The sequence below is a fragment of the Pseudomyrmex gracilis genome, unplaced genomic scaffold (genome assembly GCF_002006095.1).
Source record: "Pseudomyrmex gracilis isolate BER0280 unplaced genomic scaffold, ASM200609v1 scaffold_75, whole genome shotgun sequence".
Taxonomy (NCBI): Eukaryota; Metazoa; Arthropoda; class Insecta; order Hymenoptera; family Formicidae; genus Pseudomyrmex; species Pseudomyrmex gracilis.
In genome coordinates, this window is record NW_018020659.1 from 589,013 (window position 1) to 616,384 (window position 27,372).

The 27,372-nt window shown below is 36.4% G+C and overlaps 3 protein-coding genes across 5 annotated transcripts in view; 2 read left to right on the forward strand and 1 right to left on the reverse strand.

Moving 5' to 3' along the window:
- LOC109854940 (brefeldin A-inhibited guanine nucleotide-exchange protein 3) overlaps positions 1-7,043 on the reverse strand; it is a 19,092-nt gene extending 12,049 nt beyond the window's left edge. Inside the window, exons 1-14 of the mRNA XM_020428589.1 lie at positions 6,947-7,043; positions 6,407-6,540; positions 5,368-5,517; positions 5,005-5,170; positions 4,557-4,695; positions 4,173-4,442; positions 3,184-3,417; positions 2,808-3,035; positions 2,212-2,585; positions 1,434-1,618; positions 1,137-1,299; positions 670-978; positions 361-583; positions 87-273 (exon numbers count right to left, since the gene is read on the reverse strand). Of these exons, the coding sequence (XP_020284178.1) occupies positions 87-273; positions 361-583; positions 670-978; positions 1,137-1,299; positions 1,434-1,618; positions 2,212-2,585; positions 2,808-3,035; positions 3,184-3,417; positions 4,173-4,442; positions 4,557-4,695; positions 5,005-5,170; positions 5,368-5,517; positions 6,407-6,540; positions 6,947-7,031 (2,847 nt within the window). The 5' untranslated portion in view covers positions 7,032-7,043. The remainder of the gene's footprint in view (positions 1-86; positions 274-360; positions 584-669; positions 979-1,136; positions 1,300-1,433; positions 1,619-2,211; positions 2,586-2,807; positions 3,036-3,183; positions 3,418-4,172; positions 4,443-4,556; positions 4,696-5,004; positions 5,171-5,367; positions 5,518-6,406; positions 6,541-6,946) is intronic.
- Positions 7,044-7,480: 437 nt separating this feature from the next.
- LOC109854915 (C-mannosyltransferase dpy-19) lies at positions 7,481-12,484 on the forward strand. 2 transcript variants are annotated; one of them, XM_020428518.1, is made up of 9 exons: positions 7,481-7,610; positions 7,747-7,859; positions 9,008-9,145; positions 9,236-9,304; positions 9,408-9,755; positions 9,842-10,652; positions 10,738-10,900; positions 11,275-11,403; positions 11,473-12,484. In XM_020428518.1, exons 1-9 carry the CDS (start codon positions 7,520-7,522, stop codon positions 11,687-11,689), a joined length of 2,079 nt encoding a protein of 692 aa, XP_020284107.1. In that variant the 5' UTR covers positions 7,481-7,519; the 3' UTR covers positions 11,690-12,484. The 2 variants fall into 2 exon arrangements, with proteins under 2 accessions (XP_020284107.1, XP_020284108.1); XM_020428519.1 differs by lacking the exons at positions 7,481-7,610; positions 7,747-7,859 and adding an exon at positions 8,877-8,916.
- A 1,036-nt stretch (positions 12,485-13,520) lies between these two features.
- Positions 13,521-27,372, forward strand: part of LOC109854930 — a 31,698-nt gene continuing 17,846 nt past the window's right edge. For both annotated transcript variants that reach the window (XM_020428570.1, XM_020428571.1), the window contains exons 1-2: positions 13,521-14,326; positions 25,013-25,237. In XM_020428570.1, coding sequence (XP_020284159.1) covers positions 25,015-25,237 — 223 coding nt within the window. In that variant the 5' untranslated portion in view covers positions 13,521-14,326; positions 25,013-25,014. The remainder of the gene's footprint in view (positions 14,327-25,012; positions 25,238-27,372) is intronic.

A 27,372-nucleotide genomic window follows, 5' to 3' on the forward strand; every position in this document is an offset into this window, starting at 1 on the left:
TATATTATATTCTATATATATATTATATATATTCTATATATAATATATAAATAGAATGTAAATATTTATTGTATAAAATAAGGAACTTGTGTGTCGTACCAAGACTCTTCGTCATCGGCTATGTTGAAGTTCAGCCGAAGTTTATCCTGACCATTCTTGGCATCTCCATTTGCCGCATCTTTTTTCTCCTTTTTCTGATGAGCCTTGGGCAATGACGGATTTTGATTTCTTCCGAAGAAGTCGTGTTCCAGTTTGCTCACGTATAAACAACATCTTTATACGAACAAACATGTTTTTTTTTTTTTAATATGATTTTTTTTAGAAACATATTCCGACTGAGTTTTCGATGATGACACTTACGTGAAAACGTGCGGCCAACAGTCGTTACCGTGGCTACCGAGCTCCAGACCTTTTCCCAGCAGCACGTCCATACTGAGAGCGTGCGACGTGTGAATATTGGTCGCTCTGTTCTGTAATTTAAGTCGCAACACATCCTTTTTGCGAGTAATCTTCGAAATAGATTGCTCGGTGCAGGCGGCCTTTGCTAGCAGAGCGAAAATGGAACCGCAGCGATTTTGTAAACCTGTAAAAAGCAGAAGAAGATAAGAAAAATTAAATAAGTTCACGTAAGTCTGTGGAATAGACGAAATAATAATGCAAGTCATGTACCAAGTATGTTGCTCAATGTGGCAGCCTTGTGAAGACCTTCAAGCGCCAGAACAACCGTGTCCCTGACTCCTCGTTTGCCGCCGTCTCTGTTCAGAATGCTCTTATTGGTTTCCTCTTTGGGAGGATTCAACCCCATCGTGAGAACCGTCATCATGCTGCCCCAACAGCAAGTCAAAACTCGCCGTGAGAGTTTTGCGCCGGCTTCTTCTTCCGGAGTTGGCTCGCTTCGAGAAAGCTGGACTCGTTCCAGTCTTATGTAATCGGACAGTAATTGTCCGCCTCTCTGACTACCCGGTATTCCGTCCACGTCTACGAATTGTGAAAAATAAATCTTATCGGTGTAAACGTACGTTTGTCAAAATAACCAGGCTGTGCGTATACGTTTGTCAAAACTTAAATTTAAAAAAATTTAATATCTTTGTTTTTTTTTTTTTTTATTACAAAAAACATTAATTCGAGACGCGTACCAGTGAGAACGTTGATCAGTGCGTTATTCTCAGTGGAGCTGGGATTGTAACCGCACTTTTCGAGCAAATTGCAAGCGAGTACTTGTTGATACAACTCGGAGAGCCACGTGGCCGAGAGATAAACCAGCACTCCCGATCCGTGCACTTCCTCTACAAATTGCTCCTTAAAAAAAAATCAAAAATTGTGCCGTCAAATAAAAGAATTAGATTGTTTTTATATTTTATTTTTTTATATTTTTATATTTTTATATTTTATTTTTTTTTATTTTTATATTTTGTTTTTATATTTAAACATACCTCGCTAAGCACGTCTGGTACCGGCCGGCTTTCCTCGTGATAATAATTCGTTCGAATTAATTTCAAATTGAGAATCAACGCCGCGTAAGTCGCCAAATAAATCCCATCGGCGTTCATAATCGTGATCAATGCGCACGAATCCGCGTCAGCTTCTTCTTGCAGTTTTTGCTGAGCTGCAAACACTCCTCCAAGTGCATAAAATATTTATTTGACATTTATTAATTTTGCTTTGCCCGGGAAAAAATGGATTAGATCTTAACTTAAATTTAACGAGATAAAAAAAATGAAAAAATTAATCTAATTAGATCGAAATTAAATCTAAATAGATACAAAGTAGATCTAAATAAATATAAGCAGATCTATTAAATTTACACACTTTTATATATTATTAAATCTACTTTAGATCTACTCAGATCTACTATAATTAAAACTCCTCAGATTTAGTTGGATTTGAGCAGATCCGAACAGATCTGAGGTGATCTAATATAATAGATTCGAGTAGAACAAGAGTAGATCTAATAATAAATAAAAGTGTAACTTTTTCCATAGATTTAATTATATTTATTTAGATCTACTTTATATCTATTTAGATTTAATTTGGATCTAATTAGATCTCTATTTTTCCATTTTTTTTATCTCGTTAAATTTAAGTTAGATCTAATCCATTTTTCTCGGGTGGCGTTAACGTTAACTGTTTTTTTTTTTTTTTTTATATCAACGAGATTAAAGTTCAGAGTCAATTAGCGTTATGTTTTATTTGACAATAGCGATATTGTACCTTGACAGTATTCGGAAGCAAAGTTCTGCAACGCTTCGTCCACCTCGATGTTGCTTCTCAAAGAGAGCACCATCGGTATCAGATCGGTTCTGAGCGTTTTCACGAACCGTCTGGCATTGTGTCTCTCCACATCAACATTGCACTCGTCGGCCACTTGTCGGCCCACGTGAAGACACTTTGGTAATTTTTTCAATCTCAGTTTTTCACACTCGTTTTCCGTGGTGCAGTCGTCGGGACTGTTATCTTCTTGCGCGTCATCCGACTCGTTCTGCGGACCTTCGGTGTCCGTCGAATCGCCGTCCTCCTCCGACGGTCCGTGCCCCGACGAGTCGGAATCCGAAATCATGCTTTTCTTCATTAACTCCAATTGTTCCCTGAAAAAACAAACAAATAAATTATTCTACGATGAAAAATTATATATACGTTGAGAGTAAGATTGCGACAAACAATACGTTAAAAGTCGTCAAAATAATTCGCACCAAGATACTTAAAATTGAAATTGGCATTTTGTTCCATTTTTGACGAAAGTTCAAAAGTGGAACTCAACGAAACTCTTCTATAGTTTACTGCAGATGACTCAGTGTTATTTTGCTTACCTATATGTTTTTGGCAACCGTGCCATGCTCTGGTAGGTCAGAGGACCGCGGTAGTCGCAGGATTCCAAATCTTCGTACAAACTATTGATCGTGCATGTGTAATTGTGATTAATCGCCTTGCCCTCGCAAAGTTCCTGAAGCGCCGACAGCATAGCGACAACGCAGGATACGCTTGCGTGCAGTATAGCCAGTCCACCCGTTGTTGACTCCTCAATCGAATCCATAGCTCTGAAACAAAAAACATGTATATATATGTATATAGAACAAAGAATATTGCAAATAATTCTGAAAACATATAATCAAAAAAATAGTTAAAATTCTCGAATTCAAAGTCTTACTAAACATCAATTACTCCTTGTTGCCGAGCGCAACTTACAATCTCATCAACGCCATGTCACTTTGTATATGGCTCGATCGATCCTCCTCCACCAGCAACGGTCCGGCGAAATCCACCATGCGACTAGGACTGCGCAACAATTCTTTTAGCGCCTTCAACGGTTCCAGCCGTTGCTGCGGCGGTGGATACAACAGCATTCTATGGAACACCGATTCCAAGACCGGTCTCAACGGGCCGACGCATCCTACCAATCTCACCAGTTCCGTACCAATGCTGGAGGAAGAACAAAATATATATTAATCACAGAAAAACTTAGGCCCCGCGCGCAATAGACAAAATTAGGAAACAGGAATAAAAATGTCAAATATTAAAAATAAGAAATTGGAATTATTTCTTTTCAAAAAACAAGAAAGTAAAATAAATTAACGAATCGTAAATCAAAAAATAAGAATTTGGAATAATCAATCTATTCCGTTCTCTTCACCGAAAAAATTATACTCTCGTAAGTAGAAGATTTTATACTTAAAAAATCTTCTTAAAAATTTTAGATGATATTCTTCTGAAATTAAGAATATATTCTTTATTTAAAAATATAGTCTTAATTTAAGAATATAGTCTTTTTTGATAGTGAGATATATATGTTTTTCTATAGAGGCTTTTTATATTCTAATCAGTATATATTCTTATCAATATTACTATTTAGAGGATTTTCCTCTTAAAATAAGAAACTCTTCTTGGCGCCTATTTTAGTTTAAAATATACTTAAAGTAAGTGGGGTATCTCCTCAAAACAAGAATACAATTTTTTCGGTGTTGTTTAATATGAGACATCATTTTATATTCCTTTTCCTAATATTTAATACTTATTCCCACTCCCAATATTTTCTCTATTGTGCGCAAGGCCTCACATCAACTCCCTGCAAGTGTGTTATTTTAAATTATTACAAAGTTTAATATTTTCTTTCTCTTACAATATATTTGCGCACACGCGTATAGAAGCGATCTTTAAATTTTTACGGGATTTTATACCTATAAACAGTCTTAGCCTGATGACTGTCGAAGCTCAACGACGTGGCCAAGTAACCGGAGCCTCTGCCGATCTCGTTTTCCTTTCCCTCGCGAGAGGTAAAAGTCTTATCTACCCGGGGCGTGCCCAGGAAGGCTATCAACGCGGGACAAAACTTTTGCCACAGGAAGGTCGTAAAATGCGCGTTTGTGTGAATCTTCTGCGGTAGCGACGATATGAGTGTATGCAGACATTCTAGCAGGAAGACCACAGTGTTGCCGTTTCTGCCGTTGCTGTGTGGAACAAAATTTTCCCAAATATTACAACTATACTACGCTATCTTTTTTTTTTTTTTTCGAGTATACGCCATTTCCGCGTCGCTTATTTTCTAATTATTATATCTTTACTTCTGAGCCTCGTCCAGCTTGCTGCAGATGTACTGCAAAATTGGCAGCGCCTCGTTGAAGCACGAAATGCCACGCTCGCGGAGTAGGAAATGATTCTTGTTCCGTTTGGCGTTCTCGTCCATCTCCTGACACTCCTCGTCTGCAAAGTAAGTACGTACAATGTGGTGAATAAAAACGGGCGAGCATCGGAGTACCGTTCGCGAGAGCATAAATCATATAGTATACTGGTCTTGGTTACAAGACGCCTCGCCGAAGACATTCTTTGACCGGCATTTCATTGGCACGCGATGTAGTTTATCGATCAAACATATATTCTGACACATCTCGTCTACGCTACATCCGACAGCTATCATCGCCGCAAAGCAAAGCAAGATATTTATTACATTGACGTCGCGCTGAATGTTTTTTTTTTTTTTGTTTTTGCTCGAATTTTTTTTTTTTACATTACCTAAAAAGAGACAAAATGATCGCAACGTTTGGCTGGTCGCGGCCTGTGCGGCCGTGCGCACGGCTTGATTTCCATTTTCGAAAGCTTCGCAGCAAGTGGTCAGTAAAGCGATAATCAGACGGCCATTCATGGTCCAATAAGGGGAACAGACAACTTGTAATAAAACCTGAAGAAATGACAGAATATCGCGCAAAAATCTTAAAGGGCGATTTAACAAAAAAAAAGCAACCAGCAATAAATAATTTTTTTTATTTTTGATCACTTTTTTATTTTGCTTGTTTTGCTCTCGTTTAAAACAAACCAAAAAAAAAACAAAAATTATATTTTAAAATAATTTTATTGTTACTGTTCTAAAAAACTCACTTTGAGCATATCCGTCTGCGTGTCGTCGGACTGTGAGACGATAGAGCTCATGGCGTGCAGCATTTGCGCGGGCAACCATAACGAGTCGTCCTCTGGCTCGTAGTGCCAAAATTTCGTCCTCGATTGAAATCTTTTGTCCCTCAACATCTTCTACGAATTTTAATTTCGATCCATTAATTCAAATTTCTTTGCGATATCTGTTATCTCTCGTTACATCAATCGCGGTCAATTATTTTAAAAATAAAGAAACACACAATTGCAAATAATAATAAAATCCTTGATTTTAACAATCGATTTGTGTGTTATTTTGTAGAGTAGTGTTTTTATACGCGACACAAGTAACAAAAAAAAAATACTAATATTCGAACTGGTATAATTATAAAAATTAATCGCAACGAGGCAACTTCGCCTTCAAAACTGCAAAGCAGCTGTTCATTCCGATATCTCTCGCTTTATCGCACACACAGTTCCGGAGTTAAAAGCTTCCACAAGCGGTCGTCACATTGTAATGCCGACTGAGAATACACGTAATACACGTACACCGAAAAAATTGTATTCTTGTTTTGAGGATGTCCCACTTACTTTAAGTATACTTTATACTAAAATAGGCGCCAAGAAGAGTTTCTTATTTTAAGAAGAAAATCCTCTAAATAGTAATATTGATAAGAATATATACTGATTAGAATATAAAAAGCCTCTATAGAAAAACATATATATATCTCACTATCGAAAAAGACTATATTCTTAAATTAAGAATATGTTCTTAAATAAAGAATATATATTCTTAATTTCAGAAGAATATCATCTAAAATCTTTAAGAAAAGTTTTTAATTATAAAATCTTCTGCTTTTTACGAGAATATAATTTTTTTCGGTGTAAGAATATAACAGTTCCAAGATAAAACGCGAGCGCTTTTTGTCAGGTATTTTACGCACAATCGCGTTTTGTCACATGAAAAAAAAAAAAAAAACGTTATTCTCTTGTATAACAGAAAAAAATTTTTGCCGCACGATAAAAACTCTTATCGCGTCTTACTTACATGTAACCCCGCGAGCCCAAAGGCAACGAATTTGCTTCTCTTGCTTTCCAACGCTAGCTGAAACGTGTGTAAGCATTTCGCGCGCAATTTGTACGGCGGATCTCGCAGCAAACCTTTCTGCTTCTCCAAAAAATCTAGAAAATAGAAAGACACATTCTTCACACACAATCGTGAAAGAAAATCGTGTATTTCACAGACGTAATCGCGTTAAATGCCATATTGTGTCGTCGTTGCGAGTTTCCACCAAAAATTGACGTTAAACTTAAAAACAATAATAATTTTCAATCATTTTTACGTGAATTGAATGTATAAAAGTAATACAAGTTTGTCGATAAGAGATAGAGTATTTATTTATACAATGTTGCACACATCGGCAACTACATTCACGAAATTGACTTGCACGCTCGCACACTTGACGTCTTTTGAACGAAGAAGTCGCGACTGGGAAGAGAAAACGCCCTTTTTTCTCGCGCGCGAAATCTATTTAATGCAAAAACTAAATAAAAAATGAAACGCGGAAGAAACACAATGCGCTCTCACCGTACGCTTCCTGCGCTGATTTTCGTAAATTTTGTAGTTTCGCATTGTTCGACTCCCTGACGATCTGCAGCAGGAGATCCTCCATGACACGACGGGCTTACCACCGCTACCACGCGACTGATCGATAACGGGAGTGCCGATGCACGCTTCGCGCATTTTCAGGACCGTGCAAAGCTCAATCGCCCTTTGCGGTACGACAATTTTTACAAGCGCAATTTTTAAAAACAAATTATAATCGCAAGAAGCAATGAGAGAATCCAATTGCGTATCTAAAATTACAGACGCGAGATAACGAAAATGTTTACATTACGAGGGCGCGGTTTCGATTCCGACAAAAATATATCATTTGGTGGAATTTATTGTCCGGGCGTAGAAAATTTTGCACGCGTGTTGAAATAATATCAACATTAGTGTATAAATAAAAAATATTGCATACGCGTATGTTGCGTAAGTTTTGTCATCGTGTAAAAAAAAAAAGACGAGAGAGAGAGAGAGAGAGCGGTTGTTCGAAATTTCGCGCTTGTTTGTGCATAGGACGTGCGCGCGATCACGTGACCAGCTGTATCTTTAAAGATGGCGGCGAGAGGCGACAGGAGGCGAAGGACGGTTGAGACACCGGAGAACGAAGGCAGCTATTTTTATCAAGCGGCGGTATTTCTTTTGGGTAATGACGGGTTGCTTTTTGTCACGCCGAAAGCTTCATCTTCTTTAAAAGATCGAGCTTCCGAATTTGATTAGCGAACAAAGGAATTCAACGGATGGAATTAACGGACGGAATAACCTTCGCTTTGATATTTTAGGTTGCGTTTTCGGTTATCTTCATCAGTGGCACGTATCCACGCTCTTCGAAAATGACCGCCACTTCTCTTATTTGTCAGAGATCGAGCGAGAGATGTCCTTCAGAACCGAAATGGTACGATATGTGATTATATGACGTGTATATGTGTTATACTTTATCTCAATATAATATGTATAACACAACGTGGATTTTAGTTGAAAACTTACCCAGATAACCAAAATCTGTCAAAACAGATTTTGCCAAATGTTTTTTACAAATTTTATTAGCAGGAAGACATCAAATATGATGCAGAGTTTGTTTTGTCTGGCAATGTTGCAAAATTGCTAGCAAAAATATATTCAAGCTTGTTGACAAAACATAAAAGCAACTTACAAAGATGTTTTTTCGGGTTTGAACCGCGTTAGTGTCATTTTTATACCGACGTTTCGTGAACATTACAGCTCACTTCATCAGGGTTTGAAGAGCAGCCTGATACTGAGATGCTCTTGGTCACAGATAAGATTGGCAGAATCCTGAACAAACACAACATACAAACGGTCTACAAACCACCGAATAAAAATAGGACAGATTCTTAACAATCCAAAAGACAAAAGACCGCCATTAGACACACCAGGAGTGTACAAAATACCTTGTTCATGCGGTAAAGTATACATAGGTGAAACTGGTAGAATGATAAGTACACGACTAAAGGAACATCAGTCGGCAGTATGTCTAAAACATTACTCACAATCGGCATTAGCAGAACACCATTTGGAAACTGGTCACAAAATTATGTTTGACCAAACCCAAGTACTAAACAAAACTAAGGCTTTCTTCCCTAGAAAATATACAGAATCTCTGGAGATATACAAACATCCAAACAATCTCAATAGAAACAATGGACATATGACTAGTTCACTATGGCATTTCATCTTGCCATAAACACATCTTTCCCTCCTTCTTATCATTCCACCCTTCCTCCACCACACCCTTTCCACTTCAATCTAGCGCTATAAAAAGGNACACCTGACCAAGAGCATCTCAGTATCAGGCTGCTCTTCAAACCCTGAGGGTGATACATATTGATGTATCAAGCTTTGCTCGGTTTTTGCTAGCAATTTGCTGTTAATTTTTGTCAACAAGCTTTGGCAACAAATTCGAAGCCTAATGCGGACACAGTTGATGCCAATTTGTTGAGTATTTTTGCTTAAAATTGCTGACAATTTGCGAACAAATTGTTTACTGGGTACGTGTTACTTCTTTGTATTACTTTTTTTTTATAGGGAATGTATTATTCCTATTACAAGACCATTGTTGAATCGAAGGATGTTTTGGAAGGGATGATGAAGCTCAAGCATGACAATTTGTCAGAATATGGTAATATTGTTAACGCTGTGGAAAAGTACACCATTCTACCTGAGGTGACTATAACTAAACTATTGTTCTTCAGCTGTCTGTCTCTGAATAATTGTTGATGAATTAACACATCTCACTGTTATTTAACTATGTAGATTATAGCAGGTTTTCTTTATCATACCGCAGTAAACCTTGGTGTGATACCCAGTGTACATTGTTGGCAGGTAAAGTTTACAGAAATCCTCTGTGTATGAAGAATATATTGATCTTTGTATCTTGTTTTAAATTCTTTACAAATAGTTTATGTAAATCATTGATGATTTCCAGGTAGTGAGAGGAGAAGGACCTCCTGTAACTAGCTGCGAAGGTTTAGGCGTACCAGTGTATTTCTATTTAGAGATAGTTTGGGTTTCCGCATTTTGTACCGCGGCGATACTTTTTTATTACGCAACAAATTTGAGCGATTCTATTTACGGCGGACTAATAGCAATACTAGCTTTTTTTTTTAACCATAACGACTGCACTCGCGTTCAGTGGACGCCGCCGTTGAGAGAAACTTTTGCATACCCCATGTTGCTCTATCAAATGCACAGAGTTTCTCAAAGTATTAGAGAATATACAAAACCTTCCAAGGTTAACGAATCGACCGTGCAGCATAGAACGAAAACAGCAATGGTAATTTATATACAACAAGATTTATTTGTTACATTATTATTGTTTAACATACAATATTGTTATAATTGTTTTATTATGTTTTTCAGGACATATGTTTTGCAGTTTGTTTTTGTTTATGCGCTTGGCAGTTTTCGCATTTCGTCTTTGTGACGCAAATCATAGCAATTCTCATATTAAAGTGGTTGAGGATCATACCGTACGAATTCTATAGGGATTTTTCTGTGACCCATTTCTTGGCTATTTTTGTAGTGGCCGTCACGAAGTGCTACATAATACGTTCGTACTACGTGTGGCTATTAATTGGCAGCATGGTGGCCAGCTGTATAACTCATAATTTGCGATCGCGACACATCAGACAAGAAGTTCTCCTTGAAATTATTGTTACGATAGTTTTGACAAAGTGGTTGGCTTATATGTTTTATTCGCAAGACGAAGCTCACATATTCAACATATTGATGGCCAAATTAACGACCTACAAGGACTTTCACACTATGCTTTACACTTGCTCGCCAGAATTTGACTTTTTGCAATACAAGACTTATCAAGGAATCATAGTGACCATGTTATTGCCGACATCAATATTCGCCGGCATGCTCGCGCTCTACTATTGGTACAGAAGTTTCGAGAAGAACAAATATCCATTTTGTATAGAGGCCGACGTGGCTTACAACGGTTTGCAGACCGGCGCTTTTATCATCATGGCCGTCTTTATTATGCGACTGAAGCTATTCATGACGCCGCATCTCTGCATAATAGCCGGGACCGCGTGTAGCAAACGATATCTTGAAAAGGCCGGTCTGAAGAACGAACTGATGCGAGGCGCTTTTGTTATTCTTCTAATAGGCGCTATGTCGTACCACGGCGTCGATAAATTTCAAGCAGAACGTTCATTTATAGGTTTAAATTACATTTATCAAATTGAGATATATATAAATTAATTGAGTTTATGTGCGGCATCTTTAAGATATCTATTTACACACAGGCGAGTACAGCAATATTGAACAAGAACAGTTATTTGAATGGATAAAAAGCAACACGTCCGAACAGGCAGTATTTGCGGGCAAGATGTCGTTAATGGCGAATCTAATGTTGTCCACGAGGAGAGCGATCGTTAACAACCCGTACTATGAGAGCAAAGAAATGAGGTACGAAGATAGAAATTACTGTTTTTTTTTTTTTTTTAACCCCTTAACCTACGATTTAGATTCGAAGATGTTGGGCCGAAATCGTATACAAGCTCGCGCAGCGTTCGGGTCATTCGCACGACTTGTGTAACACGCTGATCGGGCCAATCGTAAACATGACGGGCATCGCCCGTGGTAGGACGTTCGCGGTAATTGCATATCAAATATTCCACGTAATATTCACTTCTGGCCCGATCACCGTACGCGGGCTATGCCCGTAATATTTACGTTTGGCCCGACCATCGTACGCGGGCTCTGCCCGTCATTGTAGGTTAAGGGGTTAAAGTCAGATTTTTTTAGAGAATAATTATTTATAAAAAAAATGTCTGTTCCAGGGACAGAACTATGAAGGTTTACGAGATTTTTAGTCGAAAGGACGCGATTTCCGTATATCATTCTTTAAGAAACATGAAAGTTAATTTTGTCGTGCTGGATATAGCGTTATGTTCCGGATACGCCAACTTGTAAGTATGAGAAAAACGTCAAGTTCGAGGAAACAAAGTTGGGTAACATTTGTCATTTTGTTTCTTCAGACCGCGCGGATGTCAAATGATCGATTTGTGGGACGTGGTCGATGGAGGAGCGGCAAAGACCGCGAACAAGCCGCCTTTGTGTCCTATTCTGCTCAGGGAAAACGCTTATCCGTTCCGAAGAGTATTTGCCAATAACAACTATGTTGTTTTGCAACTGGATTATACGCATCACGTTGAATTAAAACCACAAATAATTCCCAAAGCGTTGCATTCTTAGTTACAGAGCACACGTTTCTCGAATAAGCCAAAAATTTTATAACAATACGAGATACTTTACGAGACTGCAAGAGACTTCCTTTAAAATGGAATGAGTATTTTAGAAATATCTCTTTCTCTCTCTCTCTCTCTCTCTCTGTGAGTGAAAAGAATATATATTTATTTTTAATACAGAGATTTGTGTACAGAGACAAAAACAAAGCTAAGAGTTGATATACTAGAAATTCTTGAGAAAGTCTGCCAGCTCGTGTGTGTAACTTTTACGAGGGAACGCGTATTTTATTTCCAACAATCGAAATGGATACCAAGAATTAATCGTGTTTGCGTGAGGAAGGTGTTAAATTATTCTTTTTTCAAATGCGAGATTTATATACACGTGTTATACTTCGCAAAAAATTGATTTACTATATATGAGAGTAATAAATTTATTGCAAACTGTTAGCAAGACGTACTTGGTTAAGTAAGAACGCGCAAAAGATTGCTTCATCAATGTGATCTATTACTTATACGCTTTGTGATAGTTTTTTTTTCTATACTTAATTATTTTTGCCATACTTAATCGTTTTGCCTTTTTGTTTACGCGATTGCACATAAGTTTTAAGGACGTTCTCCGACTACAGTGGTTAGCAACCTAAAATATCTCTTCTCATGAGTAAGTTTGTGCTGCTGTAACAAAGTTAAGTTGAGCTATTCAGCACCGCTAAGACCCGCTTACTCCGCGCTGAAGTTCAAAAATAGCTCTGCAGTGCACAGCGCACATAAATTCAGCAAAACAAAAAAAAACAAAAAACGAAAAAAGGCTACAGTTTGAAAAGGATTGCTTGCCGTATTATTCAAAATCGTATTTTAATTAAGACACTCTCCGCTACCACATACTTGTTTTTTAAAAAAAAATCCTACAAAAATTGTCGTCAGTAACTTTAAAAAACCCCACTTCGCAAAGGCTCAGCATAGGAAATCTATGTTAAAAATTGAAACTTAAATCTTCCATATTTTGGAATTTAACATTGCTACCCCTATTATCCAAAAAGGCTACGTACAAATAAGATCATAAACTATGTATATCGCAAATTTAATGAAAATCTTAGGAAAATCAATAATTCGGAGAACGTCTTTAATAAGTATTTTACAAATGTATTATATTTATTTACGCATTTTTTATTCTCAGTCTCGCTACTACGAGACATCTAAACCCCCATTTATACGTATAAATATATATTTCTCTTCGTGTGTGTCAGTATTTTATATAAGTACCTAATCGAGTTAATTTTCTTATACTTTTAAATAAATGATTTACTTATACTTTTAAATAAATTATTTATCGACAAGCATTTCGTGCAACGTATCAGGGACAAACTCTGCTTTTTTTTTTATAACATCGGTTACGTAAAGAGCACACATTCTATTTCCTTCCAGAAATGTGTTGTAACTGTAACGAAGTAATGAACGACATATATATTGTGTAAAATTACACGTACACGTGTTAATTTCCCCCCCCCCCCATTATCTTTCACAAATGTTATAATCTTTATGATGGAGAGAAATGTCGCATGAATATGGAAAATAAAAAAGATTTTTGCTGCGTAGCGGGGAGATTAAATTTTTCTTCTCTCCCGTTCGAAGATCCATTGCGATAATAAAAAAAAAAAAAACAAAAATGCACATTTTTGCACGCCGTTCGACGATTCGACAGGAATTTCTCGAACGAGACGCGCGGAAGCAAAAATCGAAGCGCACACAAACGGCGAAGATAGCTCCGTTATAAACGCACGTAGCATAGCACCTTCACTCCGTGGCTATAACAGATAGTATAGTCGAGAGGCGGCCTTTGGTATACTACGTTGTGCCGCTGACCCAAATGAATCCTGGCCGCCGCCAGTCAGTCCCGCTCCGGGCTTCTTCGCGGCAATATTGGTTGTTCGGCCGCGTGTAACCAGTCCCGGACCCACTTTGTCAATTGTTTTTAACGCACAGCAATCGCGAAAAGTGTTAAAAATTGTTTTACAAATATTGTTAATATCTGTTTCCATTCTTCTTCTTTACGTCGTGCAATAATTTTGCTGCAAAGTGATTCTTTTCAATAAACCCAATATAGTGTGTTGTATTATTAAACTTTGTTCAATCTCGACAGTTCTTTTTTTTCTTTATCAACGTAAAAAGAGTCAACATTTGAGATTTTTTTTTTTATATTTTTTGAATACATACCGATGATTTATGTATCTCCGCAGTGCGGCTCTCGTCGACGACCGATCGATCGGAGCTAAGAAATCAACGAAAACAAATTTCTCGCGACTGGTGTGTCGTGTGCGTGGCTAAAACGGAGAGCCCTGTTTTGTTCGCGAGTGAACGCGGAATCGCTTCGCGCGCGCGAAATTTTTTTTACATCTTGTCAAAGAGAAAAGACGCGGTCGGAGTCTCGATCTCAAAATACCACACGTTGCAAGAATCGGGCAAGAAGGTGCGGCGTTTCATGCATAATGTAAGAGGGCCGATGCCAAGAGAGCGAGGAAACATCGCGGGATATAAACGGGAGAGGAGAGGACCATCGGACATTCGTGCGAGACACGCGCATCTCGCGGGCTCGTCCTGAACGAGGATGCGACATTCCACGCCGATCATCAGTCATTGACATTCGGCAGTAAGCGGATTGATGAAAACAAACAAGTAGACGCGTAACACATCGAGTCAAGAGACATAGTATATGAAATACGAAACGTCTTAACACATTTGTGAAATCGCGCGAAATTATCTCTTTTTGTAATTTTCATTAGATCAATTTGTCGATTATTGTATTTTTTAATCTTTGTAGAAAAAACATTGATAAGGACCTAAACCGAGGTCGAAAACGTTTTGTTTTTAATTAATAAAGTAATTTACTTCACACACACTAATAACTGTGTTTGCTCCATACGGCCAATATCTTCTGAATTCTCGAATATTTTTTGGAGCATTTCTCTTCACTCTTTATTCTCTTCACTTTTTATCTCTTTTATATTCCACGCATTACACACGGAAAAATGCATACTGTATCCAAGTATGTAATAAGTTTATATATCCGCAAAACTATTATAAGATTTTTGTAAGTTATTAATTTACTCAAAATACACTCTAAAATCTTAGTAAATTTGAGTAAAATACAAAAATCTTATAATATATTTGCGGATATATAAACTTATTATTATTAGGTCTACCGGAAAGTTCTGTCCGTTTTTGGAATAAAACAAAATACAAATTTTTCTTACCGTCAATAAACTTTATTAAACAATATAATTGCCATTATTATTAATGATTTCTTGCCAGCGTTAGGGCAATTTGTATATCCCAATTTTGAAAAATTAATAAAAATTTGTATTTTGTTTTATTCCAAAAAACGGACAGAACTTTCCGGTAGACCTAATAATATATACTTGGATACAGTATGCATTTTTCTGTGTGTACCGCGCGTTATGCAAATGCAAATTGTGCGAGCTATTTGTCGCTACGTTGTCACATTTTCAAAAATTTCATATTTAGATTCAAGTCACTTCGTCGCTGTCTTACGGAGCAAGAAAAAAAAAATAAAAAAAAAACAGCGCACACATACGCGCGCGAGAATTGTGTTATCGCGATTTATATCTCGCTTCCTTTTTTTTTTTTTTTTTTTTCTAATTTCCGACTCGCCGGCTCGGGCGGAACGTCAAGGACGTGTCTTCCTCGCGTCCTTGCGCGCGCGCGCGTCGAGCTTGTGTGTGGACGGTGCATTAATTCGCTCAATGAGCATAACAATGTAAATGCAGCAAGCCCTCCTCTCAATCGGATATACATCGCCCGACGTTCGAAGTACCGCAATTTCACGGTAATATCTCGTTCCACCTTCGAGGGATATTACGTCTGCAATTTCGCGGGATGGCGTACGGATTTTGAATATGTAGAGCGCGTGTGTGTTCTAAGCGACCGCCTGACGCAGACGTGTAATTTTGTTCTAAGCACGTAATCCGCATTTGCATCGGAATCTACGTCGCGCGTAACGACGTGTGGACCTGCTCGCGGGTTGCACAACCGCGCGACGCGGTTTCGCGTAATTTGTAGGAATTGGCGGGGAGAGAGAGAGTATATTCGATTTAAATGTCGAATCCTCTCAATCGCGTTTCGTGTTGTATCAGAGAGCGCGAACGAGAGCGTAGTCAGGGAACAAAACGCCAGGTAACTGTACAATGTGAGAACAAGAAGATGTAAGTTTGCATCCTTCGTGAACCTTCTCGTTTTCTTCTCGCGTTTGTTGTTATAAATCGCTATACGATCGATCGAGCAATCAGCGAGCGGAACCTTTGCGATTCTTTGCGCGAAACCTGTTCCTCTCTGGCCTGGAAACCGCGCGGAAAGACTCCGAGAGACCGGGTCGAGAGTTTAGGAATTTGGCACGCGCGAGTTAGGGAATCGTTTCATTCGCCCGAACGCTCGTATGAGAGAAAGAAAGAAACGTACGAAATCGGAACACGCGCGTACAAAGGTAAAAAAAAAAATAAAAAATGATCAATATTAAAAATACAATTATACAAGGTCTGTATCGAGCTCAAATGGTTCTTTTAAAAAGTTATTATATTATACAATTAAAATAACAAAGACATACCGTTGTTGGTTATATTAGGTCTACCGGAAAGTTCTGTCCGTTTTTGGAATAAAACAAAATACAAATTTTTCTTANATTAAAATAACAAAGACATACCGTTGTTGGTTATATTAGGTCTACCGGAAAGTTCTGTCCGTTTTTGGAATAAAACAAAATACAAATTTTTCTTAATTTTTCAAAAATGGGATATACAAATTGCCCTCACGCTGGCAAGAAATTATTAATATAATAATGGCAATTATATTATTTAATAAAGTTTATTGACGGTAAGAAAAATTTGTATTTTGTTTTATTCCAAAAACGGACAGAACTTTCCGGTAGACCTATAATATAATTTGTTATTACCTCGAGCGGTTTTATTGTTACCTTAGTACAATGATCAATATATCGTCTGCGATCTTCGCCGGTTTTTGCCATGTTTGTTTTTTTAGCAAAAGAGTTCGCCATTTCCAATTGCTATTTTAATTTTGGTTTTTACAACAAATCTAACGGGACGTGTCAATGGTTTTTGTTATCGTACCTTTGTCATTATATTAGATCTACCGGAAAGTTCTGTCCGTTTTTGGAATAAAACAAAATACAAATTTTTCTTAATTTTTCAAAAATGGGGTATACAAATTGCCCTCACGCTGGCAAGAAATCATTAATAATAATGGCAATTATATTATTTAATAAAGTTTATTGACGGTAAGAAAAATTTGTATTTTGTTTTATTCCAAAAACGGACAGAACTTTCCGATAGACCTAATATTTGAAACTCAAGTATTGTAATTATTAAAAAAAAAAGACAGACAGAGTGTGTATACTTACGCAATTTTATATCGGATACGTATCGCGTGTGCGAGTTTTAAAAACTGAAATAGGTTCAATAGCTTTTTTTTTTACATTTCTTAGCGAATATATATATATATATATAGTATATATACGCGCCTAATATCGCGGCGAGCGGAACGACAGATCGCGCGACGCGGTGTCGGTTACTTTCTCAAAGCGCGATCGTATTCGTAACCTACTTCGAACGGGCGATGCAGTAACCCGGTGCAGACCGGTGTCCGTGCCAAGACTCGAATTAGAAAGATCTAATTCGCCTCGGTCACACACAGTGCTATGTGTCTCTTTCACGTTCCTGTCGCCCGCGCGCGTATTACTTCTACGCTTCAGTAAATAGGTTAAAAGAAATTATCGGAATTTATTTGACACAAGCTTTGAGCTTTTTTGCATTTTTTGAAAATTTCGACGCTCGAAAATAATTTCAAAAATTACAGAAGTAATTGTTAAATTAGATCTCTGTCATTAAAATTGCGAGTTTTTTTTCACAACAACAATTCGTTGAGAAATAGATACGAGAATGTTTTGTGCTCATAAAAGATACTTCGGATACTTTCGAAATGTGAGCAATTTTCTGTCTCGTGACGCAAATAAAAAAAAGAGGGACAAAAAAACTAATTTTGCGTCGAAAGGAATTTCATAATGTGTGTATGTAATTTTAACGAGAACAGAAAGCTTTCCTTTAGTTTGTATGTGTGTGTGTGTGCGTGTTCTGTCTCCGTCTAATTTACCTGTTTTCGTTATTTGCTAGGAAGGTGGTCCCAGCGTTTTGTTTGACAACCGTGAAAATGTAATTCCAAGGTAGAGGTCGGTCACAGGCACTCGCATTCTTTCGGAAATCTCAGCTTCCGAGACAAGAGAGCGAGCAAAGAGATAGAGAGAAGCGAGATGGACGAGCGAGAAGCGGAGCTCCTCCGGAGAAAGGAGGAGGAGGCGCGGATAGCAGGCGGTAGTTTTATCGTAGTTTCACATGACCGAGTTAGAACCCCCCCTCATCTCCGAGAGTTCTCTTCTCGCGCGGGGGACAATCCTTTGTACGACGCGGGAGATCGTTTTCACGTGTGGGCGCATTAGTTCGACGCTAATTGAACGAAGGTCATAATCATGAACGCAATTCTTGCGCAGTTCGTCCGCTTGTTGTTTTTTTCGTGAAACGCGACGTGGGTTCGTCATCGTCGTACCCATCCATCGGATGGCTTATTCGCGCGCAACTCGCGCGCTGCGCGTACATACATACATACATACATTGAAAAGTCAACGGCGCTCACTGCTGTTATTCGGCCGCGTTGCTCTTCCGCGTCACCACGCTCGAGTACCCGAGCCCCAGCACAGGAGAACTTGTTTTTTATAACTTCTGAATAAAACCAGTTGCTCTCTGACGGATTATATTGATATAAGATATTTTAAAATCAATTTTTTTTCTAACTAGAAAAAATTGCGACGAGAACAAAATAGTTTTTTAGTTGAAAAAATGCTGTCAGTATGTATTGCGTAATCAAAAAATTTATTAGCAGATTAAAATTAAGATATGATGGTGTTGCGCACACAAATCGTGTTGAGAAGATTATTTTTTATTGTATTTTATCTATGCATACTTGCTTTTGCTTAAGAAGCATAAATTGTCAATGATATATCTATCAAAAGGAAAGCTATCTCTCGCTCGGCGTAACACGCTTCGGCTATTTAGCCGATCGGTTTTCTAAACTTGCGAGAGACTTTCGTCGATTTCATTCCCTACTTATACCGTCACTGGCACTGGATGCTCAGATAACTGCGGGTAAAAAAAACGATTGGTCTACTCGCGTAACCCCGTCACGTATAACACACAGTACCCTATCGGTATCTACGCAGCACATTTAACCGCAAATGCTGCTGTGTCGTCTCTCTCTCTCTCTCTCTTTTTTTATAAATTTAAAGAATTTTCTTTATTTTAGTTTTATTGATAATAACACGTTATATTGTTTAGAAATCCCGGGAAAAAATGGATTAGGTCTAACTTAAATTTAACGAGATAAAAAAAATTGAAAAATAGATCTGATTAGATCCAAATTAAATCTAAATAGATATAAAGTAGATCTAAATAAATATAAGCAGATCTATATTAAATTTACACCCCTTTATATATTATTAAATCTACTTTAGATCTACTCAGAGATCTACTATAATTAAAACTACTCAGATCAGCATTATCTGAACAGATCTGAGGTGATCTAATATAATAGATCTGAGTAAATCAATAATAGATCTAATAATAAATAAAAGTGTAAATTTCCATAGATTTACTTATATTTAGATCTACTTTATATTTATTTAGATCTACTTTATATTTATTTAGATTTAATTTGGATCTAATCAGATCTATTTTTCCATTTTTTTTTATCTCGTTAAATTTAAGTTAGATCTAATCCATTTTTTCTCGGGATACATCACTTATATCACAATTTTGAACAAAACTTTTCAAAACTGTCGCAATTTTTATTTAAATCTTTCAATTTTATCAATCGTCGTAATTATTATATAACAAATTACATCTTGATATTTAATCAACTCTATTAGAAAAAAATCCGGAACGCTACGCTAATCCGATCGATCCTTCGACGATTGTAAAATTATGCGAAGACAGCACGGGTAAATAGTTTCGTACACATAGACATTCTGAAATGCATTAGTATAAGAGTGCATTCTGGATTGCGCAGGATTCTGCGCATCCTTCCCGGGACCGTTCTCCCTCTCTCTCTCTCTCTCTCTCTCTCTTTTTCCGCGGCGATACTTTATCGGCGAAACTGGTCCGGTGGCTGGTGGTCCCGCCGAAACAAGGTCGAACCCGTACCGGTATACATGGGCAAGCAACCCTCTCGGCTCAGGTTCACTTCCACACATGCTTTTTTTGTTTCTGACCTTGATCGCTTCTTTCTACACCTCTCTCGGCATTCCAGTCTAATCGACCGAGATACGCCTCCCGCTGACACACAAGTCAGTCCTTGAGAAGACTCTCACGTACATGTACACACATGTGAGAGCGAAACGCGCATCTTAATGCACATTAAATCCACCTTTAACCTGAAGTTGCGCAAAACACACCGCGTGAAATCGCCGAAGACGCGAACCAGTCGTTTTTCTATACGCCCCAAACGAGGTATAATAATTCTTCAAGAAGAAGGAGAACGATTAGAACTCTTTTATGAAGCGAGAGCACGTCTGTGAAATCGCGCTCAAAAGTCATAAAGATATCTCGTTAGAGAACTCGAATGGATTACGTATGAAATTATTGCAATTTGTGCGTCTCTCTTCTTTTTTTAATGCGAAACTTCAACTCGGAAGCGGTCTGTTTTTCTTCTCTATGCAATTTTATGTAACTTAATTTAGCTCAGTTTTTTTTATACGAAATAATACGAATTCACAACACAAAGGAGAGAAGAAAATAATGCTCTTGCGTCTCGTTGTCCATTATATCTTTTTGGAATTAAATTGCCGTTTTTTTTTTCTCTCGTCGAGTCCGCGGAACACAAAAGAAGACGACGATTTAAAAGCGAAACAAATTTGCTATCGTCGCGAAGAAACGCACAAACCGATTTCTCGCTAATGCGTTGAGCGTGTAGTCTTATTCATGAAGGAAGTTCAGACACTTCCGAAGAGATAACGAGATTGCGACCGACGAAATCGAGTAAATCACCCACGTTTCTAATTTTATCAAACGTTTGAAGAACAAAGGAAGGTCGACTTTTACAGCGAGCTGTGGCTCCGTAAAATACGACAGAGGAAATTCCGTTCGATCTTGTCTTCTTTCGCACAAAGATCGCCGTACTTCGATGCGAACTTTCTTAGGGTAACCTAAGATAGGTCGCAAAAACAAACGGCGAGTCTATTTTGAGGCTTTTTCCTAATTGCGCAATCGGTTTATTTTTAACACAGTCAAGTGTAAATGTTATATTATTTGTATAGAAACGTTTTTTTATTCGTATAACAAACATAAATTTAAAAAATAGAATTAAAATAATATAGTTTAGTAACTTATTAGTTTAGTAACTTATCGAGCTTCAATAAGATTTAATTGTTAAAATAATATAATATAATACAAAAATCTTGCTCGTAAAATTAACAATAAATAATAATAATTAGAATAAAGTGATATCAAGCAACAAGTAGATCTTCGACTTCTGATTTGTGAGTTTATATCGTTACGTTTTTTATATTGTTATTGTGAAATTGTGCGGACTTTGACTTACATTGACTTACATTGACTTTTTCAAGGAAGTCTTACTGATATTACATCAAAATGGACTGCCGTACGTAAGATTTGTGTACTTTTTTACATCATATTGTTATCTTCTTTGCGACATGGCGTTGTTTTCTATTCTTTTATACTGAAGAGGGCTCAAGTAAGGGCCGAAACGTCTAAACTATATGTCATTTACACACATTACTTTATGTGAATTTATATATTAATAAAATTTAATTATATTATTATATTATTTATATTATTATTTATATTATTATTATTTATTTATATTAATAAAATCATAAGATCTACTTGTTGCTCGACAGAGACCTTTATTCTAATTATTATTATTATTTAGAATTAAAATATCAATGCTAAAAAATTTTAATACGTGATTATTTTTGATCTTTCTTCAAACTTTTAAAAAAAAAGATTGAGAAAGTCAATCAACTATCTTCCCATATTAATTTCAAGACTCCGTACGTGTAATAATAACTAAAACGATCTCGATATTTAGAGAGATCGGAACAGGAACATTCACATCAAGTTTAAACTCGGGATCGAGATGATTGCGTAATAGCGCGAACGCGATTATTGTCGTCTATCGAGTCCGATACTATTTCGTTGTTAACTCGCTCTGCGGTTGAAATTCGAGTGACGGAATATATATATTCGACCGTTCCCGCATCACGGATCGTTTTCGCACGATGGTTAACGCCGTCGTTGATTATCCAATTTGCGCAGAGGAAATTTTCTACTTATCGGACGGAGAGAAGAAAAATTATAATATGAAAAACACCGAGCGGAATGCGAGCGCGTTTTTTATTCGCATTCGTGAAAGTGCGTGCGCCGTGTATTGGAAAAAAGGAAGCGCGGGCACGCGACTCCGCACATAAGTTATTCAGAAAATACGCGCGAATAAAAAAAACGTTGCAATTTATAGTTGCCGTTTCTCGAGTATAAAATTTTGATGTGTTTTTGATAAGCATTCGCGTGAAAGTATAATACCTCGTATATACCGTAACGTAGCTTCTCACTCGTAGCGTTTCACGAATATGTTTTATGAGAAACCAACGGTATATTTCTCGCTTATATACACGCCCTCTCTTTTTAGATATAAAGTGGCAACGTAAGAGAAATATAACACAATAATTTAATTTTATCACACGACTCGTTATTATATTTATAGAACGCGTAATTAATTATTTTTTATTTATATACCATGTGTAATGTGTACTTATATACTATATATACTATATGTACTATATATATTATATATACTATATATACTATATTTACTATATATGCTATATATGCTATATATGCTATATATGCTATATATGCTATATATGCTATATATGCTATATATGCTATATATACTATATATACTATACATACTATACATACTATATATGCTATATATGCTATATATGCTATATATACTATATATGCTATATATACTATATATGCTATATATACTATATATGCTATATATACTATATATGCTATATATACTATATATACTATATATACTTTATATACTATATATGCTATATATGCTATATATGCTATATATGCTATATATGCTATATATACTATATATACTATATATGCTATATATACTCTATATATACTTTTATTTATATATTGCGTGTACTACTTCTGATGTGTAACCGGCGCAAAGTTTTTTTTGGTGATATTTATGAAATAACACGTGCATTTTTACGAAAGAGTTACGAAAACTCAATCGTTCGAAAGCTGGTTAAATGATAAATTAGCTCATCGTTACGCGCGCGATCGGAGATGTGCCTTCCTACGTTCGCGTCTTACTACGTGTTACTCCGATGATGGAAAACAATCCGGAGTATCGACGACGAAAGAGGAGATCATTCTTCTTTGAGATCCAGACAGGGGAGGGAAATTCGCGCGTTGTGCCGAGCGCGAGTTGACTTGAAACGATAAATTAGACCGCAACGCCGCAACATTGCGCGGAATAGAAAGTTGCCTTTGCGGTGCACAGTATGAGAGAAGCATCGGGCGAGAAGAGGGATGGAAAACATGCCCGGACTTGATTTCGCGAAAGAGAAACTAAAAGATAATAAAAGAGTGGAAAAACAGATTTATTTGTTGTTTTATTTGTTTTTAAGGATAATAATCATTCAAGTACACAGAGCGTATGTTTGTTGCACAAATGTTGGTCAAAACTCACAGCAGTTTTAGTTCAGTTTACTTCTCCTAATAGATAACCTTCCTCGCCACATAATTACAGAATAATTTAGAATAATTTAAGTTTAAAATCAATAGTTTATTAATAAATTAATAAATTAATAAATTAATAAATTAATAAATTATTAATAAATTAGCATATCATTTGAACAAAAAAATTGTATGCAAACCTCGGTGTTTAGGAAGAAAAAAACCACGTTATATTTTTTTGCGTATCAAATCGTCTTAATAAGAAAAGATTAATTTTCTTTCAATGGCTAATTAAATTTCATATATATTTTATAGATTTTATGAATTTTATTTTAGATTTGACCACAATGTATCTTTGTATCAGGCTCTCTCTCTAAAATCTCAGTGTTTTGTTTAAAATAATCGTATACGAAGAAAAAGAGAGAGCCGCGAAGGAATGAGGATAGAGAAAGGAGATACTTTGTGTGGAAAACGTGTCGCATTCTCTCGCGCCGCCGCCGCCGCCTTCCCCACCTCTGTGTGTGACATTTGTACACATCGCGCGCTTCCTTCTTTTTACCGCGTTAATAAGTTACATGTAACCGTCACTGCTGTTGATTAACAACAATAATTCGCTCGCTCTTCCCCGGTGCGCGGATATATAATTCGACGCGGTGCGCTAATTGCCACGCGACACGGGCTTTCATCGAGATTAGAGGATATCTACCACTCTCACTGGGAACTCTGTCCCGTCTTGTTCTAACGATGGAGAACGATCGCGGGAGAAATTCCGAATGCGAATTGTCTCTTTTATCTTCGTTGATCTTTGCGCATATATTAAGAGCGATATATATTACCTTGTCGCGAGAGAGAGAAAAGAAAGAGAGAGGATTAACTATAATTTATTTAAATGAGCACGTTCTCTCGAAAAAGGAGAACGTACGATAATGCGATCTTTGTTCCAATGCGATATCAAACAATCAACAACGTTGTGTGTGTAAAATATGATTTATTTTAAACTAATAATATATGAATATAGGGACGTGAAGAGCTGTTCGCAGGATGTTGTGCGTGAATGTACTTTTTTTTTAAATATATATATATATGTATACACATATATACTTCAAAATAATTTTTTAAAATTAGTTAGGGGGGTATACTCTTTTAGGGGAGTATATTCTTTTCATATATATGTGATGCAGCATCTTATATGGAGGAAAAAAATTATTTCGGAGAAGTATATATGTGTATACATATATATATACATTTAAAAAAAAAAAAAGCGCATTCACGCATAACATCTTGCGAACGGCTCTTCATGTGTGTGTGTGTCCCTATATTCATATATTATTAAGTTTAATAAGACTTATAGAGCCTGAGAGTAATCTCGATTTATCACTAATTGTTATGATTTTTTTCATTAATTAGCATGTAATATTAATCATTGATTGTGATTAATCCGTGGACGGTCTTTTTTTATTCTTCCCACACAGAGATGCGAGGCGAGGTGGGCGAATGGCTTGCAACGTGCGTAGGTTCGCCGATATGCATCCTGCTGCTGTCGTGGTCTCTGTTGATCTATCAGAATCAATCATCGTCCGTGAAGAGGAAGATCGATGTGCTGACAGTTGCCATCCTCTCTCAAAGTCTCGCGCATCAATTGGGATTGCTGCTCTACGCAATCCTTACCTTAATTCGTCCGACAAATCACTTTGGAGGTAACCAACAATTATAAGTATAGGTTTTCTTTTTTTGTTTTGCGTTATTTTTATATATTATATAAACGTTTTTAATAAGCAAAGAAATAAGGCTCTTGAAATTTCTAAACTAACATTAAACCGGTCAATCATAATCGCACTCGAAAGCGAGAAATTCCAGATTCGACTCCTGGCCGAGGTGTTTTTTTTCGCAATATTATATTATATTATAATATTTTGATAAATCGTAGCTTTATCGACAGGTTATTATCTATAGAATAGGAACCTGACTAGCGCATCTTCCACTGTTTTTTATTTCTATACAATTTCTATACAATTTCTATACAATTTCTATACTTATCTGTTGTAGACACGAGACTTTCATAGTAATAACAGTGCCGTGTAATTTATCTTGTAGTTTTTCTGGTCATTTACCAGATATATAAATTTTACTAACACGTGGAACAACGCAAATCAGAGTTTTAACTATTATATACAGCGACTCATACAAAAGTATTTGAACACTTACTATAGAAAATTTTTATTAATATGATATGTGTGTTGTATGAAATTTTTTAAAATATTATTTGCACTATAAGTAGACACAAGTATCAAGATAATAATTAAAAAATAATAATTATTATTATTATATGTTATTAAATGTTAATGTTAATGTTTGTTGTTTAATGTTTATATGTTATTTAATAATTTTGCAATTTCTCCGTGAGACTTTCTTTGGTTACGCAATTTAACAATTAATATCCCTTCGTTTTCTGAAATTTCTGACTTTTTTTGGGACACATATTTTCATTCTTATCATTCAGAATGACTAAACTCTGACTAATATTGCTCCCGTGTGATATGTAGGACGACTAGCTACGTAATTGTTTATATTCGGCGGTCGAAATCTTTTGTTTACGCGTTTTTTTCGAACAAATTTCTGTCTGTTCAAATACTTTTGCGATCTTCGCAAAATGTATGTTTAAAATAAATATTTCATAACTCTCACATATATTTTCGGATTTGTTTAAAACTTTACATATCTAATCGTGATAGTTGTATCTACTTACAGTGTGTAAATGGTATTTCAAAAAGTTTCATATATAACACATATATCATATTAGTAAAAGTTTTCTATAGTAAGTGTTCAAATACTTTTGTAAGTCGCTGTAGATTACCTAATGCTTTATCTAAAGGTGGAACAACCGGTCCTAAATTAGATAGAGAGGTAAAAAACGGGCATTTCTCACATACGTGATGCAAATCCAGCATTCTATGAACTTACGGATTGAAATTTCAATTTAAAAATTTATGTATATAATTTACACTGAAAAAAAATACATATATACATATATATTTATATATTCATTTCGCACAAACATCCAGCGCTGGCTCTTATTAACCGATTTAATGTTAGTTTACAATCTAAAACAAATTTATATTGCAATACACGTTAAATTATATAGCACGTGTCGAATTATTATTTAATTTATTTAATTTATTTTTTTAACGTGTAACTTGTGTGTACGGCGTAATATGTGTGTTGTTTGATAAGTTTGTGCTAAACAAAGCAAGTGATAACCTCGAGGAGGATAGACTTGGTTCAGCGAGTTTCCAATTTTTTTAATACCGTCGGAAAAGAGAATTGACGATAACTTTCTCCATTCGACGAGAATTTCTTCCTACCAAGCTAGAGATTTTCAAATTTGGGAACGGAAAGAAGCCGCGCACGACGTAAAAATCCGGAGAATAGAATGGATGAGAAATCAATTCGAAGCTTAATTCGTGTAATTTTGCTATTTTTTTAGTTTTACGACGTTGGAAAAAAATTTTTTTCAATTTTACGACAAAACCGCTAAATCGCTTGCTTCGAACAACGCACCACTTCAGACTGAAATTTGGCCCGGAGGGATTTGAGGAGTGGAACTTTCCAGGCGTCATGTAATTAAATGAATTGTGGCACAATATCATAAAAATTTATCAAACTTATCAAACAACTCACGTACATGTGTGTGTGTGTATACAGGGTGTTTCAGAACTATGGGATCAAACTTCTAGGGGTTATTCAGTGCAACAGTAGAAAACATTTGAGTATAGGGACCCATGTCCGGAAAAGTGTCACTACCGCACTACGGCCCTAAGACGCGTTAAAATTT